Here is an 18264-nt window from a genome sequence, read left to right on the forward strand (position 1 = left end):
TGATTATATTCTGCAATTCTGTGATTATATTACATGATTCCATTATTATACCCCATGAATCTACAAGGAACTTGACAACATTTTGTGATGTGATGCTATCCTACAATTGTTTAACAACAGTCTCAGATTCTATATGTTGGCTCTTCAGTCCTTAGAAAGCCCAAGTGCATTTTTTAAAAATGAATTTGGTACTGTATCAATTTTCTACTGTTTCAAAAACAAAACAGAATACCACCCTAAAACTTAATGGTGTAAAAACACCACCATTTAATCATCTCATGTTTTGTGGGGTAACTGGGCTCAGCTGGACTGTTCTTCTGCTCCACATGCTGTCTGGGGCTGCAGTGGAATATCAAAATGCTCAAGGCGGCTGACTTGTGTGGCGGCCAGTGGCTCTGGCTGTCACTGGGAACTCAGCTGGGGATTCGGTTTTCCTTCTTTTGTCCTCTTCATGTGGCTTGGATCTGGCTGGGTTCCAAGAGGCAAGAATTAGAAACTGCCCATTCCCTTAAGGCCTAGACTTGGATGTCCCGTAACTGCATTCAAGAGCTGCAGAAACAAGCTCCACGTGGGGAGCAGCATGCATGTGCAGGGAATGGAGGGAGTGTTTGGGAGGGGAGTGTGTCTTTGGAGGCTAGCTCCTGCAAACAACTGACACCATCTCATTAAAGCACCTGCTAAAAACAGATGAAGAAACATGCTGGAGTCCTGTCGTAGTTGAACTATCATCTGTCTGCCAGAGCCTGGGAACTAATGCTGGGTACTCCTGCTTGCCTTTGCTATGTAAGAAGTGAGGAAACCCCAACAAATGTGGAGGCAGCCTGAGAATTAAAAGCCTTTGCCCCTTCCCCTGCACTCCCATAGCGCCATGACTCAGGCAACTCAGTGCCTGTCTCTGAGCCTCAGTTTGCTCTTCTGTAAAATGGGGGCATTGGTCTTGAGGGTGCTGAAGGTGCCTCCACCCCTAATGTTCTCTGTCCCTCTGTGCTCCTAGGTACTCCTTCCAGGACGAGGAGGACATGTTCATGGTGGTGGACCTGCTCCTGGGAGGAGACCTGCGCTACCATCTGCAGCAGAATGTGCATTTCACAGAGGGGACTGTGAAACTCTACATCTGTGAGCTGGCACTGGCCCTGGAGTATCTTCAGAGGTACCACATCATCCACAGGTAACTGGGCTGCTGGCGGGATGCCTGGGACAGAGGCACCATGGGCTCTGAGCAGTCTGCGGTAGTAGGGGGAGAATTTTGTCTTTGACATGGTTTAAAAGTGGTAGTGCATCAGGGGAAGAAAAGCAGAACACTTTTATTCCTATTTTTTTTATGTTCTTTACAACCAGCACGTACACCTCCCATCCTGTACCCATACACTACTGCTTAGAGATGTAACTGGTGGCTGGCCTTATCTTCTCTGCTCCAGTATGCCTGGGGAAGCTGGAACATTCTGTCCCCCTTGTCTCAAGTCAGAAAAGTTATAGTAGCATTATTATACTAGTGAGTTGGGAGTGTGAGGGATTCTACTCTCTTTTTTTCCGTACTTAGAAATCAGTGCTGTGCATTGTGGAGGATTTCTTTCTCTTGGGAAGCCTCAGTGCTGGCTCTGGGCTTTGCATAAAAGCTCTGAGTTTCTGCAGCCTCCTCAGGGACCTTGCTTCTCCCTGCCATGCACAGCAGTGCCGTGTCCTACACAGATGAGCAAAGTGACTTTGTCTGCAGAAGCTGGAACTCAATGAAAGGCTTTGGAAAGTGATGATGTCATTCATAACTCTTCTCACTGACCCCAGAAGAGGTAGCTGGTGTGAGGGGCTCCAAATTGGTTTACCCATGGTCTTGCGCTGTGCTTAGTTGATCTCCTTGTAACTTAACTAATTTTGGAAGATTTGGAAAAGATGAGGACTTGAACTTCTAGGTAAAGATGACAGATTAAGCACATATGTCTACATTTTACCCTTCTTAAACTCCATTAAATGACAGTAAGGAATATTTTAAAAGTGATAAAGTTAGGAAGATAGGGAACACTGGAAGGGGGCCTCAGTGAAAACAGTGGGGAAAGGTGGAAAGAAAGATGTAAAGTGATCGATGACTTAGGATACCAGAAACTGAATTTAATGTTGCTGCTGAGAGTGTCAAGAACTAATAGATACTAAAGAATTCCCCCAAAGCTCAGGAATTGGCAGCACCTGGTTATCTATGGGATGGGGGCAGTTGGTGAAAAGAGGCTATAATAAGGTGAATTGTTGAAAACTTCTTAAGTAGTATTGAGAAACACAGACCTGTTTCCCAACTCCACAGAGCTGGGCGGTTGCCCGCTTCCTTACCCAAAAGAGAAAACTAAAGGTGAGTCTGCTAATGAGGGTAAAATGGAGAGTGTCTGGGCTAAGTGACATCAAGCCTGCCTGGGTTGGGATACTGTACTAACAATGGCAAGATTATCTGAACATATATGTACTACATACTGAAATGACAGCACCCTCCCCCCCACACACAACTGAGAGAATGGTGCCTTTATGCCTTCATTGGCTACGCAGGGAACTCAAGTGATTTCAGTGGAAATGTGACGGAGCCCAAAGGAAAGAGATTGTGCCAACAAAGGTTTTCCAGGACACCTTAGAGTATAGGTTATAGTAAACAAGCGCCATTTATTCATTATCAGCTCCCAATTAAGTTAATGACAGCATGGGATTATCAGACATCCAAGGAAATCATCTAACTTGAACATCAAGATCCAATCAACAAAATGGGAAAAAAATAATAAAGCTTAGGCTAAACAGCGACTCTGGAAACATCAGAATAACTGATCAGTATTTTCAGAGGATAAAAGAAGAATTTTGCATGTGTGAAACAAGAAATAGCAGTTTTTTTTTAAATTCAGGGAACAAACATCAGAGCTCTTATAAATCAAAATTGTAACAGCAGAAATTTAAAGAATTCAAAATATATGTTGGAAGATAAAATCTTTATACTTTTCTATAAAGTAGAGTAAAAAGGCAAAGAAAAATATGAGAGAAAACATAACAAAGTTAAAGAATCACAGGTTTCAACACAAGAAATAATAAAGACAAAACATAAAGGAAGAAATCATCAATGAAACGATTAAAGAACCATCTCCCAGACCTGAAATACATGATTTTTCATATTGAGAGAGCCTACCAAGGGCACAGAGTAATGGCTAGAAACAGACACATACCAAAACAAATGTCAGATCTGATCAGCTTCCAGAGAAGAGCCACATGTCATAGAGGCTGAAGAATCAGGATAGTTTCAAATTTTTTTTGTTTCTGTTTTTGTTTTCTGTTTCTTGAGACAGGATTTTGCTGTCATTCAGGCTGGGGTGCACTGGTACGATCGTGGCTCACTGCAGCCTCAGCCTCCTGGGCTCAAGTGATCCTCCCACCTTGCCCTCCTAAGTAGCTGGGACCACAAGCACACACCACCAGCCCTGTCCAATTTTGGGGGGTATTTTTTTTGTAAAAACAGGTTTTCAGCACGTTGCCCAGGGTGCTCTCAAACTGCTGAGCTCAAGCAATCCACCCACCTTGGCCTCTCAAAGTGCTAGGATTACAGGTGTGAGCCACAGCACCCAGCCAGTTTAGAGTTTCTTAAATGCTCAAAGGCAGTGCAGACCTGCTACTCAACCATGTGTGAGGGTATACATTTTTCCTAGTTCCAGGTTTCAAAAAGCGGTCCTCCCATATACCTTTTCTCAAGTACTAGGAAAATGAGATGGACTCCAAAATGAATGAATGAATCAAAGAGGACAAACAAATGGAATGCAGAAAGCTGGAACTCCAGCAAATCAGGTAGGCATAGGAAGTCTCCAGGATGATGCTGACGGGGTGTCAGTTGTGCCTCACATGTATGCCATGACCAGTTCTGATTAGTGTGGATCAGAGACCCTGGGAGAGACTTATCCAGGAAAAGTGAACTGATAGAATTCCTGATGCACCTGGCCTTGAGAGATTTATTTAGCTAGCTGGGAAAGAATCTGAAGTGGAGTTATGGGAGGTTCGGGGGAAAAAACTCAGTAAAAATAACATCATTAATTTTAGGGAAGGAAAATGTTGCACATGACAACATCTGCATAGAGTACAGCTTACTAAATGGGTCAGCCCTGGATATAATACCTAGTCCTATCACCTAAACCCTGAAAATCTAACCAAAAACTCAATGATACTCCATTGAGAAACTGGGGAAATGGGAAGGATGACTGAGTCTCCTGGGATTAGAGAAAGACGGCTAAATCTTTATCTTCCCTAGTAGGAAGTCCAGTCTCCAGGGAGAGCCTGGAGTTAAAAAGTGAAGGAGTCATTATAAGTCTGTCATTTAGAGATAAGGAGTTAGATACCAAAATTATAACCTGGAAGAGATGAGTGGATAGAGGATAAATGGGGGAGAAAGTGATAGGATTAATGCTATTGTGACAAAATGTGTTTGTAACAGAAAGTGATAGGGATTGTTGTATTGTAACAAAACTTGCAAAACGATTGGCTCTTTGAACTATTTGCATATAACTTTGATACAAATAACAGTAGCAAACGCAGCAAAATGAAAAGGAGGAGAAGGAGAATAGTAGTAGTAAAGATATTGTTCAGCGTAATACACAACTGTTCATTCACTCAGTCATTCGCTAGCTTTTGAATGAATGCAGGCATTCTGGTTGTGGAATCTGTGCTTGTCAGTGTGATGCTGTACTTCCTAAAGAAGGTCACACCATGGTAGAGTATGCTTCTGTTCCTTGATGGGGCTTCTTTCAAGGTGCTGAAAGAGTTCTTTACAGATCAGTTGTATATGTGTCATTCATGAATTACTGTAGCCATTCATGAACTAGAGTGCAATAGATAGATGATCCATGTGTCCAAATTCCCTGAGACACTAAGTCATGTGGACATTGGTGAGATAAATGCCAGTGTTCCAGAGCTGAGCTGGATGAACAAGGCAGGAAATGGAACCATTGCATGACAGCATGGCTGGCTGGAGCCATTTCATTATGATTCACCAGATTTCAGAAAAAGTTTTAAGTCATTCTCAAATATTCCTCTGGTAGAGGTCATCTGCTCTTAGATTCCAGATCTACCCTGGGGAAAGGAGCTGTCCGGTAATTTATGGGAATGTTTTAAAGTTTACTAAGCAAATATGTAATGATTAATTTTCTATGTCAATTCGACTGGGCTAAAGGATGCCCAGAGAGCTGGTAAAACACTACTTCTGAGTGTGTCTGTGAGGATGCTTCCAAAGGAGATCAGCATTTGAATAAGTGAACTGCATGAAGCAGATGGCCCTCCCCAATGTGGTGGGCATTAGCGATTCCTCGGAGGGCCTGAATAGAATGAAAAATTGGAGCCATTCACTCTTCCTACTTGAGCTGAATCATCCGTCTTCTCCTGTCTTCAGTCATCACTGTTCCAGGTTTTTGGGCTCTCAGGCTTAGACTGGGACTTACACTCACAGCCTCCAAATTCTCAGGCCTTCATGCTTGAACTGAATGGCACCACTTGCTATCCTGGGTCTCCAGCTTGCAGATGCAGATCCCAGGACTTCTCAGCCTCCAAAACCAGCCGATTCCCATAATAAATCTCTGTTATATATGTTTATCTATATTCCATTTCTTTTGTTTTTCTCGGAGAACGCTGACTACTGCAGTTGAATTACCTTCCCAATTCTAAAATTATAAACTTGGCAAGGCTTTGAATCAGTCTTTTTTACCCCCTTCCATATGGTTCCTAAATCCCCCTTTCAATGTGTGTATGTGTAGATTTGAAACTATGTATCTGAACACAACCATGTGTAAGGATGTATGGAAATGCTGTGCGATGTTTTGCATTAATTCAACAGCTAAATTGTTGAATCCTCCACTGCGTCTGTACCAGACACTTTCAATGCCATATTTATACCCTCAGATGAGTGTTGCTTCTTTCAAAGTAGCCACACTTGGAAGTGGAGGAATTATCCCACAAATGCAAGCCTGGGTTGGATTGCCAAGGATATTTATCTTCCATCTTATTGGACTTAGACGGGCTACCAAACTCTGCTCAACTTTTTGGACCTCGATTTTCTAATCTGAAAAATGCTCCTAATTAAACCTACTTCTTGGGCTGTTATGCAAATTTTATGAGAAAGTGTTCATAAAGAATTTATCTGTGCCTGGCTTCTTTTAGATGCCTCATTCTTATTTCCTCTGTCTGGGGGAACTGGACTTGAAATCTGATGTTCAATCTTTCCTATATACTCTGTGTGACAAAACTCCACCCTTTGAGGATGGTGTTATAGACCTTTAGAAAATAAAAGATATTTTACGGCATAGCCCAGTGACTTTGATAGTGCCCAAGCAGGGAAATACCACTATCAGTCCCAAACAAATTGTTTTAAAGCAATGAGAAGATTTACTTTTCATAGCATTTGAATTGGCCCTTCATTCTTTAAATACCCATCTGGGAAAGGCTGTGTACCAGCTCCCAGGAAGAAAATGATGAATGGGACTCAACTTTCTGGGTAGAACAGGCACCCCCACAAATGATTGCAGCCAAGGCTGCTGACCGTGACAGAACACTACACAGCACCAGTGGGAGCTTCAAGGAGGGGCGCCCAGCCAGCCTGAGTTGGGGAGTGGGGCAGGGGCTGAGTTGGCAGAGAAGGCTTCCTCTGCCATACTCTGTCTGTGATTTGTGGGATAATTAGGAATTAGAACTGAGAAAAGGAATGCAGAAAGCACTGGGCAGAAGGGCCCAAACTTGAGAGGCCCCAGGTGGGTGGACCCTGTATTGCAAGGCTCAAGGGTGGTAGGGAGCACACCCTAACAGGCCCTGCTTTTCTCATTTATTGATGGGTTGAAGCTTGGGAGTGACATGGTCTAACTTGTCATTGAGAATAATCTTTCTGAAGGCCCTAGAAGTGCATCCCAAGATGGATCTTCATCCAAGGCAGGACTCCTTGGCTACGTATCCAGGGTATACAAAACTAAATAAATAACAGCAGTGACAATGAATCAAGTTTATTAAGCAATGAATCAAGTTTATTAAAATGTGTTGACACTACTTTAAACTATATACGTATACATATGTGTGTTTGCATATGTGTATATATGCACATGGGGTATATACATGTGCATGTACACACATCGTATATATAAATATTTATAAACACCCATACATATATAATACACACACCCACATACATGTACACACACAAATATTTAATCCTTACAGCAATGAAATGAGCTAGGTAGTATAATGACCCCATTTTGCAGAGAGATTGGGTGATTTGCCCCAGGACACACAGCTGGCGGGTCATGGAACCCTGGCTTTGAAACAAGGCGTTCAAACCCCAGATCTCAGGCTGATGACCACTGAGCATACAGCTCCCTTGTTCCAATTGCACTGAACTGTTTACAAAATGCTCATAGGAGTGAGTGCCTGCATATATTAACATACAAATGAGCACATATGGATTTCATCGACTCCTCACATCCGCCCCAGAGGAAGGCACTGTTCCCATGGTGTGGATGAGGCAGCAGGCATTTCTGGGAGCTAAGCCTCTAACCCGGGGTCACACAGCTAGTTAGCAGTGGAATTGGAGCTTTTAACTGGAACATGACTTGTAGTCAAAGGCTCTCTGCACTACACCTTGTTGCCTCCCCAGATGCAAAAGCAAAGCTAAGGTTATGTCCTGTTCACAGTCACATCAGCTAATTGTTCATAGATACCCAAAACAGGAACCAGATGCTCGCTTCTTCACGGAGTGTTCCTGACCACATTTTATCTAGCTAGGTTCTCACTTTATTGCTCACCACATACTTTCCCAAAGCACTTTGTCTACTTTCTTCCTGGCATGTAATCCTAATTGATAATGATTTAGGCAATAACTTACTTCTAGGCATCCAAGGAATAAATTTGCTATATTAGGCTGTTCTTGCATTGCTATAAAGAAATACATGAGACCGAGTAATTTATAAAGAAAAGAAGTTCATAAAGAAAAGAGGCTTAAGTAGCTCATGGTTCTGCGGGCTGCACAGGAAGCATGGTGCTGGCATCTTTTCAGTTTCTGGGGAGGCCTCAGGAAACTTGCAATCATGGTAGAAGGCAAAGGGGGAGCAGGCACATCACAGGGCCAGAGCAGGAGCAAGGGAGAGAGGGGAGGTGCCATACACTTTTTAAAATATACTTTAAGTTCTAGGGTACATGTGCACAATGTGCAGGTTTGTTACATATGTATACATGTGCCATGTTGGTGTGCTGCACCCATTAACTCGTCATTTACATTAGGTATATCTCCTAATGCTATCCCTCCCCCTCTCCCCACCCTATAATAGGACCCAGTGTATGATGCCAACAGTCAGGAACAACAAGTGTTGGAGAGGATGTGGAGAAATAGGAACACTTTTACACTGTTGGTGGGAGTGTAAACTAGTTCAACCATTATGGAAGACAGTGTGGCAATTCCTCAAGGATCTAGAACTAGAAATACCATTTGACCCAGCAATCCCATTACTGGGTATATACCCAAAGGATTATAAATCATGCTACTATAAAAACACATGCACACATTTGTTTATTGCAGCACTATTCACAATAACAAAGACTTGGAACCAACCCAAATGCCCATCAGTGATAGACTGGATTAAGAAAATGTGGCACATATACACCACGGAATACTATGCAGCCATAAAAAAGAATGAGTTCATGTCCTTTGTAGAGACATGGATGAAGCTGGAAACTATCACTCTGAGCAAACTGTCTCAAGGACAGAAAACCAAACACCGTATGTTCTCATTCATAGGTGGAAATTGAACAATGAGAACAGCCATACACTTTTAAACAAGCAGGTCTCGTGATAATTTCCTCACTATCAAAAGGACAGCACCAAGGAGATGGTGCTAAACCATTCATGAGAAATCTCTCCCCAGGATCCAGTCACTTCCCAGCAGGCCCCACCTCCAACATTGGAAATTACATATCAACATGGAATTTGGGCGGGGATGCACATCCAAACTATATCACCTGCCTAGTCTGTAAGTTCTCTAAGGGCACACAATTTTTCTGCCTTGTTCATCTTCATATCTTCAACACCTAATATAATGCCTGGCACATAGTAAGTGCTTTAGAACTATTTGTTAAATCAGTGAAGAAATAATAAAGAAAGTAAGAGCCTACCTTACTTGAAGTTGCTTGACAATAGAAGTTCACATTTAATAAATCAATATCGATATCCTGAACTGCTTCCTAGAACTTTTCTAACCAAATATTCTTTGATATATGAGAAGCTAGCTCCTGAAAAGTTTGTGAGGGAGGGGTGCAAAGTAGCCTATCACAAGTATGACATTCCTTTGAAGTCTTAGATATTATGTTAAAAATTTCTCTAAGTTTTGCATTCTGCTCTATGATGTAGTCATGATTCTTTTAATACACAAAGTAGTGCTTTAAGCTATGATTCATATGAAAATAGAGAAAATGAACAATGAAGGCTGTTCAGAGTCTCCACCATCCATAGGCAGTGCTGTTGCATTGCATCCATCAATTTGGGGAAGGTGAGCTGATTTGAAGAGAACTCATGCCTCATGTGAAGTGCAGGACCCCAGTAATTCTCTCCTTTCTCTGGCCTCTTAAAAATCCAATTCAGAGTCACATAAATATGAAGCTATGAACAGCAACCATTTGTTCACTGTTTTGAACAGAGCACTGATCTAAATACTAATCAAAGTGGGTTTGGTACATTTTCAGGCTTTTTTTGGTGAAAATTTTTACCAGTAGGGTTACCTACATGAAATCGTGTCTGAAATGCCTGAAACCTATTGCGTAGTGTCTCTTACTATCTTGGGAAACATCTTCCAGCGAAGTCCAATGACCTATGATGCACTGCGTTTTTCTCCTGACCCTGAATTTGCATCCCATATAAATTAACTAACAGTCTCAGTACTGATGACCCACTCACTTCATCAGACTCACAGTCTCTTTTTACAAGGGAGGAACCTTGACATGTATAAGAAAACCTTTGCCTTGGAGTTGCTGATTCCAGTCTTGGGAAAATATCTGCTTATTAAATTAAATATTTGTGAAGGCTTCTTTATTATTGAGTGAACTATGAATCTTATCTGAGTTTTTTCTTTTTTCCATTTTTTCTTTTTGGCAAACTTTGTCAGAGATCTTTTTCTTTTTTTTGTCTTTTAATTATTAAGAGCAGTAATAGATTACTTCTGAAACACTCTCCAACACCTTTCTTTAGTTAAAACAGTATTATCTATGCAAGCATGCAAAGACACTTCACATTTCTCAAGGCCAAGTGCGGTGGCTTACACTTTGGGAGGCCAAGGCAGGAGGATTACTCAAACCCAGAAATTCAAGAGCAGCCTAGGCAACATGGCAAAATCCCCTCTCTACAAGGCTACTTGGGAGGCTGAGATGGGAGGATCATCTGAGCCTGGGAGGTCGAAGCTGCAGTGAGCCATGATAGTGTTGCTGCACTCCAGCCTGGGCGACAGTTGAAAAAGATTAGATAATTAAAAATAATACTTAAAAAAAAGAAAAATGCTTCCTGTTTCTCTGCAAAATTACCTAAAAGATAAGTATAGAAATGCTAACTTTTATACAATTTATCATTTTTATCATCTTATTGAATTCAACAGGAACATTTTAAAGTAAATTCTTTTTTTTTTTTTTTTTTTTTGCTATGACAGTGTAACTGGGTTTAAGCCCAGATCTTATTTTAAATAGATAATATGTGTACATATTATAAAATTTAAAAGATTCAAATGGTATCAATGAAAAATAAGTTATAATTCTCCCTTTTTTTTTTTTTTTGCATTTTCATGAATTTACAGCAGATGCTTCAAACTCTGTCTTTAAATTCCTCGTTCCTGTTCCCATAGACCACTTAATTTTAAAATGTTAACACATTAAGGCAAATAAAGGATACACTAAAAGCACATGCATGTTTGAAATATGTTATTGGAAATTAGAAAAAAAAATTGTTTATGAGACATTAGACCATAATGACAACCAACATTTCTGAGCATTTTGCAACTGGTTCTGTGTTAAATGTTCTGCAGGTGTGAGTTCACCTAGTCCTATTAGTAGTCCCATTTTACAGGTGAGACCACTGTGTCTCGTGGAGGGTGAATAACTCACCTAAGGGCAAACAGGAAGTGACCACCCCAAGTCACCAAGCTTGAGAGCCTAAGCCCATACTGTCTCTAGTCTGATAACCTATGGTAATCAAGTTGTCCAACAACACGTATCCATAGAAGTGATCTGATATCCAAGCTTTCATGACGGAAACGTCACATGGATGACCCTCATGGAAAAATGAAATTCTTTTCTTTTGCTTGTGCGTGAAACTAAATATGTATTTTAAGTGACACTATTCAACGTCCTCCCTCCCTGAAGTTCTTGGCATTCCCTGTCATATTGTGGGACAGTGGTCCTTTCCCGTTGAGTTTGCATGAACTGACGGGAATATCATTTGTGTTCCTACATTGAAATGCTTGTGGGTGTATGGTTGTTATTTTCACATACGGATTTTGAGCTTGTGCCTCGTGAGTTCTGGAAGGCAAACTAACTTGACTCCTGATATTTTGGCAAAATTTTCTGTGTCTGTCTTAGAAAACTAATTGCAGGATGAGGCTGGGGTAGTGGCTCCCATTTGCGAATACTACCTTACTGAGAAGTCAAGTGTGTTTAAGCTGTGGGGACAAGAATTATACCAAGTAGCAAGTATGATCAGGCTTCTGGTCCCATGACCTTTTTGGCAAAGGCTCATGACTCATTTAATAGCAGTATACGTGAAGAAGATTCCAGGTTTTCCCAAACAGTGGCTTTAGTGGCTTAAATTGGGCCTTGGGCAGTATCCTGCCCTCTCTGGGTCCAAGTCTGGGTTCCTTCTGATGAGCAGTGGAGTTTGTAAACAAACAAACCCAAACCTCTGACTTAGTTCCCAAAATAATGGGACACAGGAGCAAGACTGTGAAGTGGACAAAACCCAAATTGCATAACTGACGCAGGGAGGGATTGGGGTTACCCTTTGTGTAGACAGGGTCCAGGCCTGGCCACTCACCACTGTAAAGAGTAGTGCTAAGAGCCTTTACATGTTGTTCTAGCTCAGAGACCATGGGTAAGTCAATGACTGCTCTGGACATGATTTTGCTACTCTATTAACAAGGAGGAGTGCTCACCTCCCACAGAGTTGTTGAGGGATTGAATAAACTGAATTGAGTGTCAGTCACTGCCTTAGTTGATTTTCACACTGTAATAAAGAAATATCCAAGACTCAATAATTTATAAAGAAAGAAGGTTTAATTGACTCACGGTTCTTCATGGCTGGGTAGGCCTTAGGAAACTTACAATCCTGATGGAAGGGGAAGCAAGCATGTCTTACATGGTGGCAAGTGAGAGAGAGCACATGTGAAGGAGGAACTGTCAAACACTTATAAAACCATCAGATCCTGTGAGAACTCACGCACTATCATGAGAACAGCATGAGGGAAACTGCCCCTATGATCTGGTCACCTCCCTCTAGGTCCATCCCTAGACATGTGGGGATTATGGGGATTACAATGTGAGGACATGAGATTTGGGTGTGGATACAGAGCCAAACCATATCAGTCACCATAAAAAGTGTTCACCAAGTGCAGCTCATTTGTCTTGGGAAGCTAGAAGGGAGCTAGAAAACTCTACAGTTAGAAACTGGATTCAGCTAAGAACAGAGTGTGACACTCAGATTTCGCTAAAGACAGCTGACACCTTTGTTGTGAGTTCAGGCACATCATCTAATCTCCCTGAAGCTTTGGTTTATTTTCTAAGGTTAAAAATACTATCTACAGTGAATGTAAACATGATCTCCCCAAAATATCCACATTTTAATACCTAGAACCTGGGAATATGCTATGTTATACAGCAAAGGGGAATTGTGGTGCAGATTGAATTAGGGTGGCTCATCTGCCATTATTGAGATGGAGGAGATTGTCCTGGATTATTTAGTAGAGCTTATTTACTCAAAGAGCCTTAAAACTGAAAGGGGGTGTTTCAAGATTGCTGACTACATACATCTGGTAGTCACTTCATCCATGGAGAGTGATATGGCTTGACTCTGTGTCCCCACCCAAATCTCATCTTGAATTGTAATCCCCACATGTCAGAGGAGGGGCCTGGTGGGAGATGACTGGATCATGGGGGTGGATTTCCTCCTTGCTGTTCTCATGATACTGAGTGAGTTCTCACAAGATCTGATAGTTTAAAAGTGTTTGGCACTTCCCTCTTTGCTGTCTTTCTCCAGCTCTGCCATGGTAAGACATGCCTTGCTTTCCCTCACCTTCCACCATGATTGTAAGTTTCCTAAGGCCTCCCCAGCCATGCAGAACTATGAGTCAATTAAGCCTCTTAAAAAAAAAAAATAAATTACCCAGTCTTAGGTAGTTCTTTATAGCAGTGTGATAATGGACTAATACAGAGAGGAAACAAAATAATGAGTAGATAATCACTCTTTCAGTAGATCATCTAAGAGAGAACACAGGAGTTCAACAGAAAAGTAATGGGAAGCACCAAAAGCAAGGAAGGAGAGGGAAGCAGGGCAACCCATTTGGCTGGGATAGGCTGTTAGGAGAGGTTCCCTAATGCTGGAAAATAAAGAGACCCCTGAGGGGTCCAGATTCCCACAGCAGATTCCTACAATCCTAGGCATGGGAGAGCCCCTTAACCTTTCTGGCCCCTGAGACTAACACAAGGAACTACATGGAGACTGTGGGAAGGCACTGCTCCAGAGAGGGAGTCCATTCTGTGTCCCACACCTTCTCCCCAGTCCTACGCAGCTGCAGCAGGCTGCCGTTTTGAGAGCCCAGCCACACCAGACTGCATTCTTCCCTGGGACCCAACACCCCTTGCACTTTTGCATCTCTGGAATCCCCTGGACATTCCGCATCCATAGCCTTTGCTGTAGGAACCAAGGAGGGAGCAACAACTGGCAGTGACATCACCCGACCTCCAGTGAGGGGTGGCTGCGCAGTTTTATGTGTGTTGAGGACAAATCCCCACCTACTGCTGCAGGGTGCTGTGGGGCTGAGGTGAAAGCAAAGTGCACACCCCCAAGTTGCCTGCTTACAGCTGCTCCCACTAACAGCATCCCCACACTACTCAGTAACAGAGCTTCGGCACAGCCACTGCCATCTTCACCTGAGCATTCCATCAGAGGCCTGAGGATCACCACAACCCTACCTACAATAGGCAGCGTCTGCATGCACCATCGGGGGGCCTGAGGGCAGTTCTGCCTTTCCCAGCTTCACCCCTCACCAGTACCTGAGTATGCAGTTGAGGGGCCTGGGGGAATCATCTAACCCAGTCCACCACTGATGGCACCTTAACACTCCTCCCAGAGTCTGAGGTCAGGCCCAGTCGGCCTGCCACTACCGTCACAGCAGGTACCTACCCACATGTGCCACCTGTAGGTCTGAGGGCTGGCCTGCCCAGCCCATCGTTGCCACTACAAATACCAGCATGGACTGCTTGGGTTCCAAAGGGTTGTTCTACCATTGCTACTGCCCATCATTCATATCATGCCTGCTGCCCAGGAGCTTGAGAACCCGCCAAACTTACTGGCCCACTACTGCCATTCTCGGCACCTGAGAAAGCCACCTAGAGGCCCAAGAGCTGGCCTGCCTGGAACAAATAAAACCAATGCCAGTATATGCCACCCTTGGGCCCAAGGACGGGCACACACACTGCATCACTGTCACCAGTGTGACCCAAAGACTGGCCCACCTTGTATCCCAGTGCCCAACAGAACTTCAGCAACAACATGCTAAGCCACAAAGGAAACAACAGACACTATCAGTGCTGTTTCATACCTGAAGAAACCATACAGAGACTACACTGCTGCACCCACCCAGAATCAAAGCCAAAGTTCTCTACACTGCCAACACAATATACACATCTTTAGGAGAAAGTCTTCCCCTATGAAAGATGCCAGATGCACAGATAACAATGTAAGGACACAGGAAATATGAAAAAGTAAGGAACTATGACACCCCAAATGAACAGAATAATTCTCTGGCAACACAGATCCCAATCAAAAACAAATGTATTGAATCCTAAAAAAAGAATTCAAAATATTGATACTAAAAGTTCAGTGAGATATAAGAGAATATTGAAAAGCAACGCAAAGAAATCAGAAAAGCAACTCAGGATATGCATGAGAAATCTACCAAAGAGGTAGATATAAAAAACAACGAAGCAGAAATTCTGGAACTGGAGAATTCATTTAATAAAATACAAAATACATTAGAAGGCTTCAGTAATAGACTAGATCAAGAAGGGGAAAGAACTTGAGACAGATCTTTTGAAATAAACTACTTAGACAAAAATAAAGAGAAAAGAATAAAAAATAATGAGCAAAGCCTATTGACATGTGGGACACCATAAATCAATTGGATATTCAAATTTTCAATTTCCCAGAAGGGGAATAGAGAATGAAAGGGAAATAAAACCTATTTAATGAAAATTCTTCAAGTCTAGCAAGACATTTAGACATCCAGATACAAGAAGTTCAAAGTTCCCAGCATAGATACAATTCAGAAAGGTTTACTCCATGGCACATTATAGTCAAAATGTTAAAAGTCAAAGATAAAAATTAAAAACAGCAATAGAAAAGCATCTAGTCACTCATAAAGGACTTCCCATCAGGTTAATAGCAGATTCTTCAGGGAAAAAATTAAAACTGCAAGTCAAGGATGCTACACTCAAAGTTATCTTTCATAAATAAAGGAGAAATAAAGTCTTTCCCAGACAAGCAAAAGCTGAGATAATTCATCACCACTAGACCAGCCCTACAAGAAATGCTTGAGGGAACCCTACCCCTGGGAGTGAAAGAATCATAACTCCCACCATGAAAACACACAAAAATATTAAAACCACTGGTAGAACAAGACACAAACAAACAAAAAAAAAAAATGGGAAAAACTCAAATGTTACCACTAGAGAATACCACCAAAATGCAATGATAAACAGTAAAAGAGAAAGGAACAAAGGATGTACAAAACAACTAGAAATCAATTGAATGACAGGAATAAACCCTCACATATCAATAATAACCTTGAATTTAAATGGATTAAACTTTCTACTTAAAACATATAGACTGGCTGAGTGAATTTAAAAGCATGACCCAACTATATCCTGCCTGCTAGAAACTTATCTCATCTGTAAAGACATATATAGACTGAAAGTAAAAGGATAGAAAAAGATACTCCATGCAAATAAAAACCAAAAATAAGCAGGAGTAGCTCTACTATATCAGATAAAACAGACTTTAAGTGAAAAATGTAAAAATAGATAAAGAAGGTCATATAATGATAAAGGGCATAATATAAAAATATATGTACCCAGTAGTGAAGCACCCAGATACATAAAGCAAATTTTATTAGCTCTAAAGGGAGAGATAGACTCCAGTAAAATAATAGTTGGGGAATTTAACAACCCACTCTCAGCATTAGACATATCACTTAGACTAAAATTAACAACAACAACAACAAACACATTGGATTTATGCTCCACATAAGACTAAAAGGACCTACCAGACATTTAAGACCATTTCAACCAACAGCTACAGAATACATCAGCACATGGAATATTCTCTAGGCTAGACCATATGTTAGGACACAAAACAAGTCTCAACAAATTTTTAAAAATTGAAATTATGTCGAATGTCTTCTTAAGGCATCAATGGAATAAAACTAGAAATCAATACCAAGAGGAACTTTGGAAACTATACAAACACATGGAAATTAAACAACATGCCCCCTGAATAACAACTAGATCAAGATAGAAGTTAAGGAGAAAGTCAAAATATTCTTAAAAGAAAATCAAAACACACATGCCAAAACGAACATTAAAAGCAGTGCTAAAAGGGAAGTTTATAACAATAAATATCTGCCTACATCAAAAGAGTAGAAATATTTCAAATAAACAGTCAAATGATTTACCTCAAGGAATTAGAAAAAAAAGAACAAACCAAATTCAAACTTAATTAAAGGACAAAATAATAAAGATCAGAGCAGAGCTAAATAAATGAAATAGGGACAAAACAAATACAAATGATCAACAAAAAGAAAAGTTGGTTTTTTGAAAAGATGAAATTGATATATCACTAGCTTGACTAAGTAAGATAAAAGAGAAACTCAAAATCAGAAATGACGAAGAAGACATTACAAGTGGTAACACAGAAATATGAAAGATCATCAGATACCATGATGAACAATTATGCACTAACAAACTGAAAAACCTAAAGGAGATAAATTTCTGAACACATACAACCTACCAAGATTAAATCAGGAAGAAATAGAAAACCTGGGCAGACAAACAGCAAGTAATGATACTGAACTAATAATAAAAAGTCTCTCAAAAAAGAAAAGTCCAGGACCAGATGGCTTCACTGCCAAATTATACCAAACTTTCAAAGAACTAACACAGTTTTCCTTAAACTATTCTAGAAAAGTGAAGAGGAAGAAGCTCTCCCTAACACATTCTATGAGGCCAGCATTACCTTGATACCAAAACCAGGCAAGGATGCAACAACAAAACAGAATTATAGGCCAATATTCCTGATGAACTTAGACATAAAAATTCTCAACAAAATACTTACAAACCAAATCCAGCAACACATCAAAAAATTAATACACATGATCAAGTAGAATTTACCTCAGGAACACAAGGATGGTTCAACACATGCAAATCAGTAAATATACTACATCACATCAACAAAATTAAGGGCGAGAAACAAATGATCATCTAAATAGATGCAGGAAAAGCATTTGATAAAATTCAACATCCCTTCATGATAAAATCTCTCCATAGACTAGGCATAGAAGAAACATCCCTCAACAAAATAAAGGCCATATATGACAGAACCCCAGCTAACATCATACTGCATGGGGAAAAGCTGAAATCCTTTCCTCTAGGAACTGGAATGAGACAAGGATGCCACTTTTTCTGCTCTTATTCAACATAGTACTGAAAATCATGGCCAAAGCAATCAGAAAAGAGAAGGAAATTAAAAAAAAAAATCCAGACTAAAGAAGAAGAAGTCATTTGTCCTTCTTTGCTGATGATATTATGTGATATCTAGAAAAACCAAAAGACTGCACCAAAATACTCTTAGATCTGATAAATAAATCTAGTAAAGTGGCTAGATACAAAATCATATAAAAATCATCAGCGTTTCTATTCACCAATAATTAACTAACTAATATTGTTAAAATGACCATACTACCCAAAGCAATCTACAGATTCACGGCA

At 40.9% G+C, this 18264-nt stretch overlaps 1 protein-coding gene across 12 annotated transcripts in view; it reads left to right on the forward strand.

Moving 5' to 3' along the window:
• The window catches only part of LOC105483926 (serine/threonine kinase 32B), a 408729-nt gene that overhangs the window by 255249 nt on the left and 135216 nt on the right, over positions 1-18264 (forward strand). For all 12 annotated transcript variants that reach the window (XM_071093883.1, XM_071093889.1, XM_071093886.1 and 9 more), the window contains exon 4: positions 995-1168. In XM_071093883.1, coding sequence (XP_070949984.1) covers positions 995-1168 — 174 coding nt within the window. The remainder of the gene's footprint in view (positions 1-994; positions 1169-18264) is intronic.

This window comes from Macaca nemestrina, chromosome 3 (genome assembly GCF_043159975.1).
Source record: "Macaca nemestrina isolate mMacNem1 chromosome 3, mMacNem.hap1, whole genome shotgun sequence".
Lineage (NCBI taxonomy): Eukaryota > Metazoa > Chordata > Mammalia > Primates > Cercopithecidae > Macaca > Macaca nemestrina.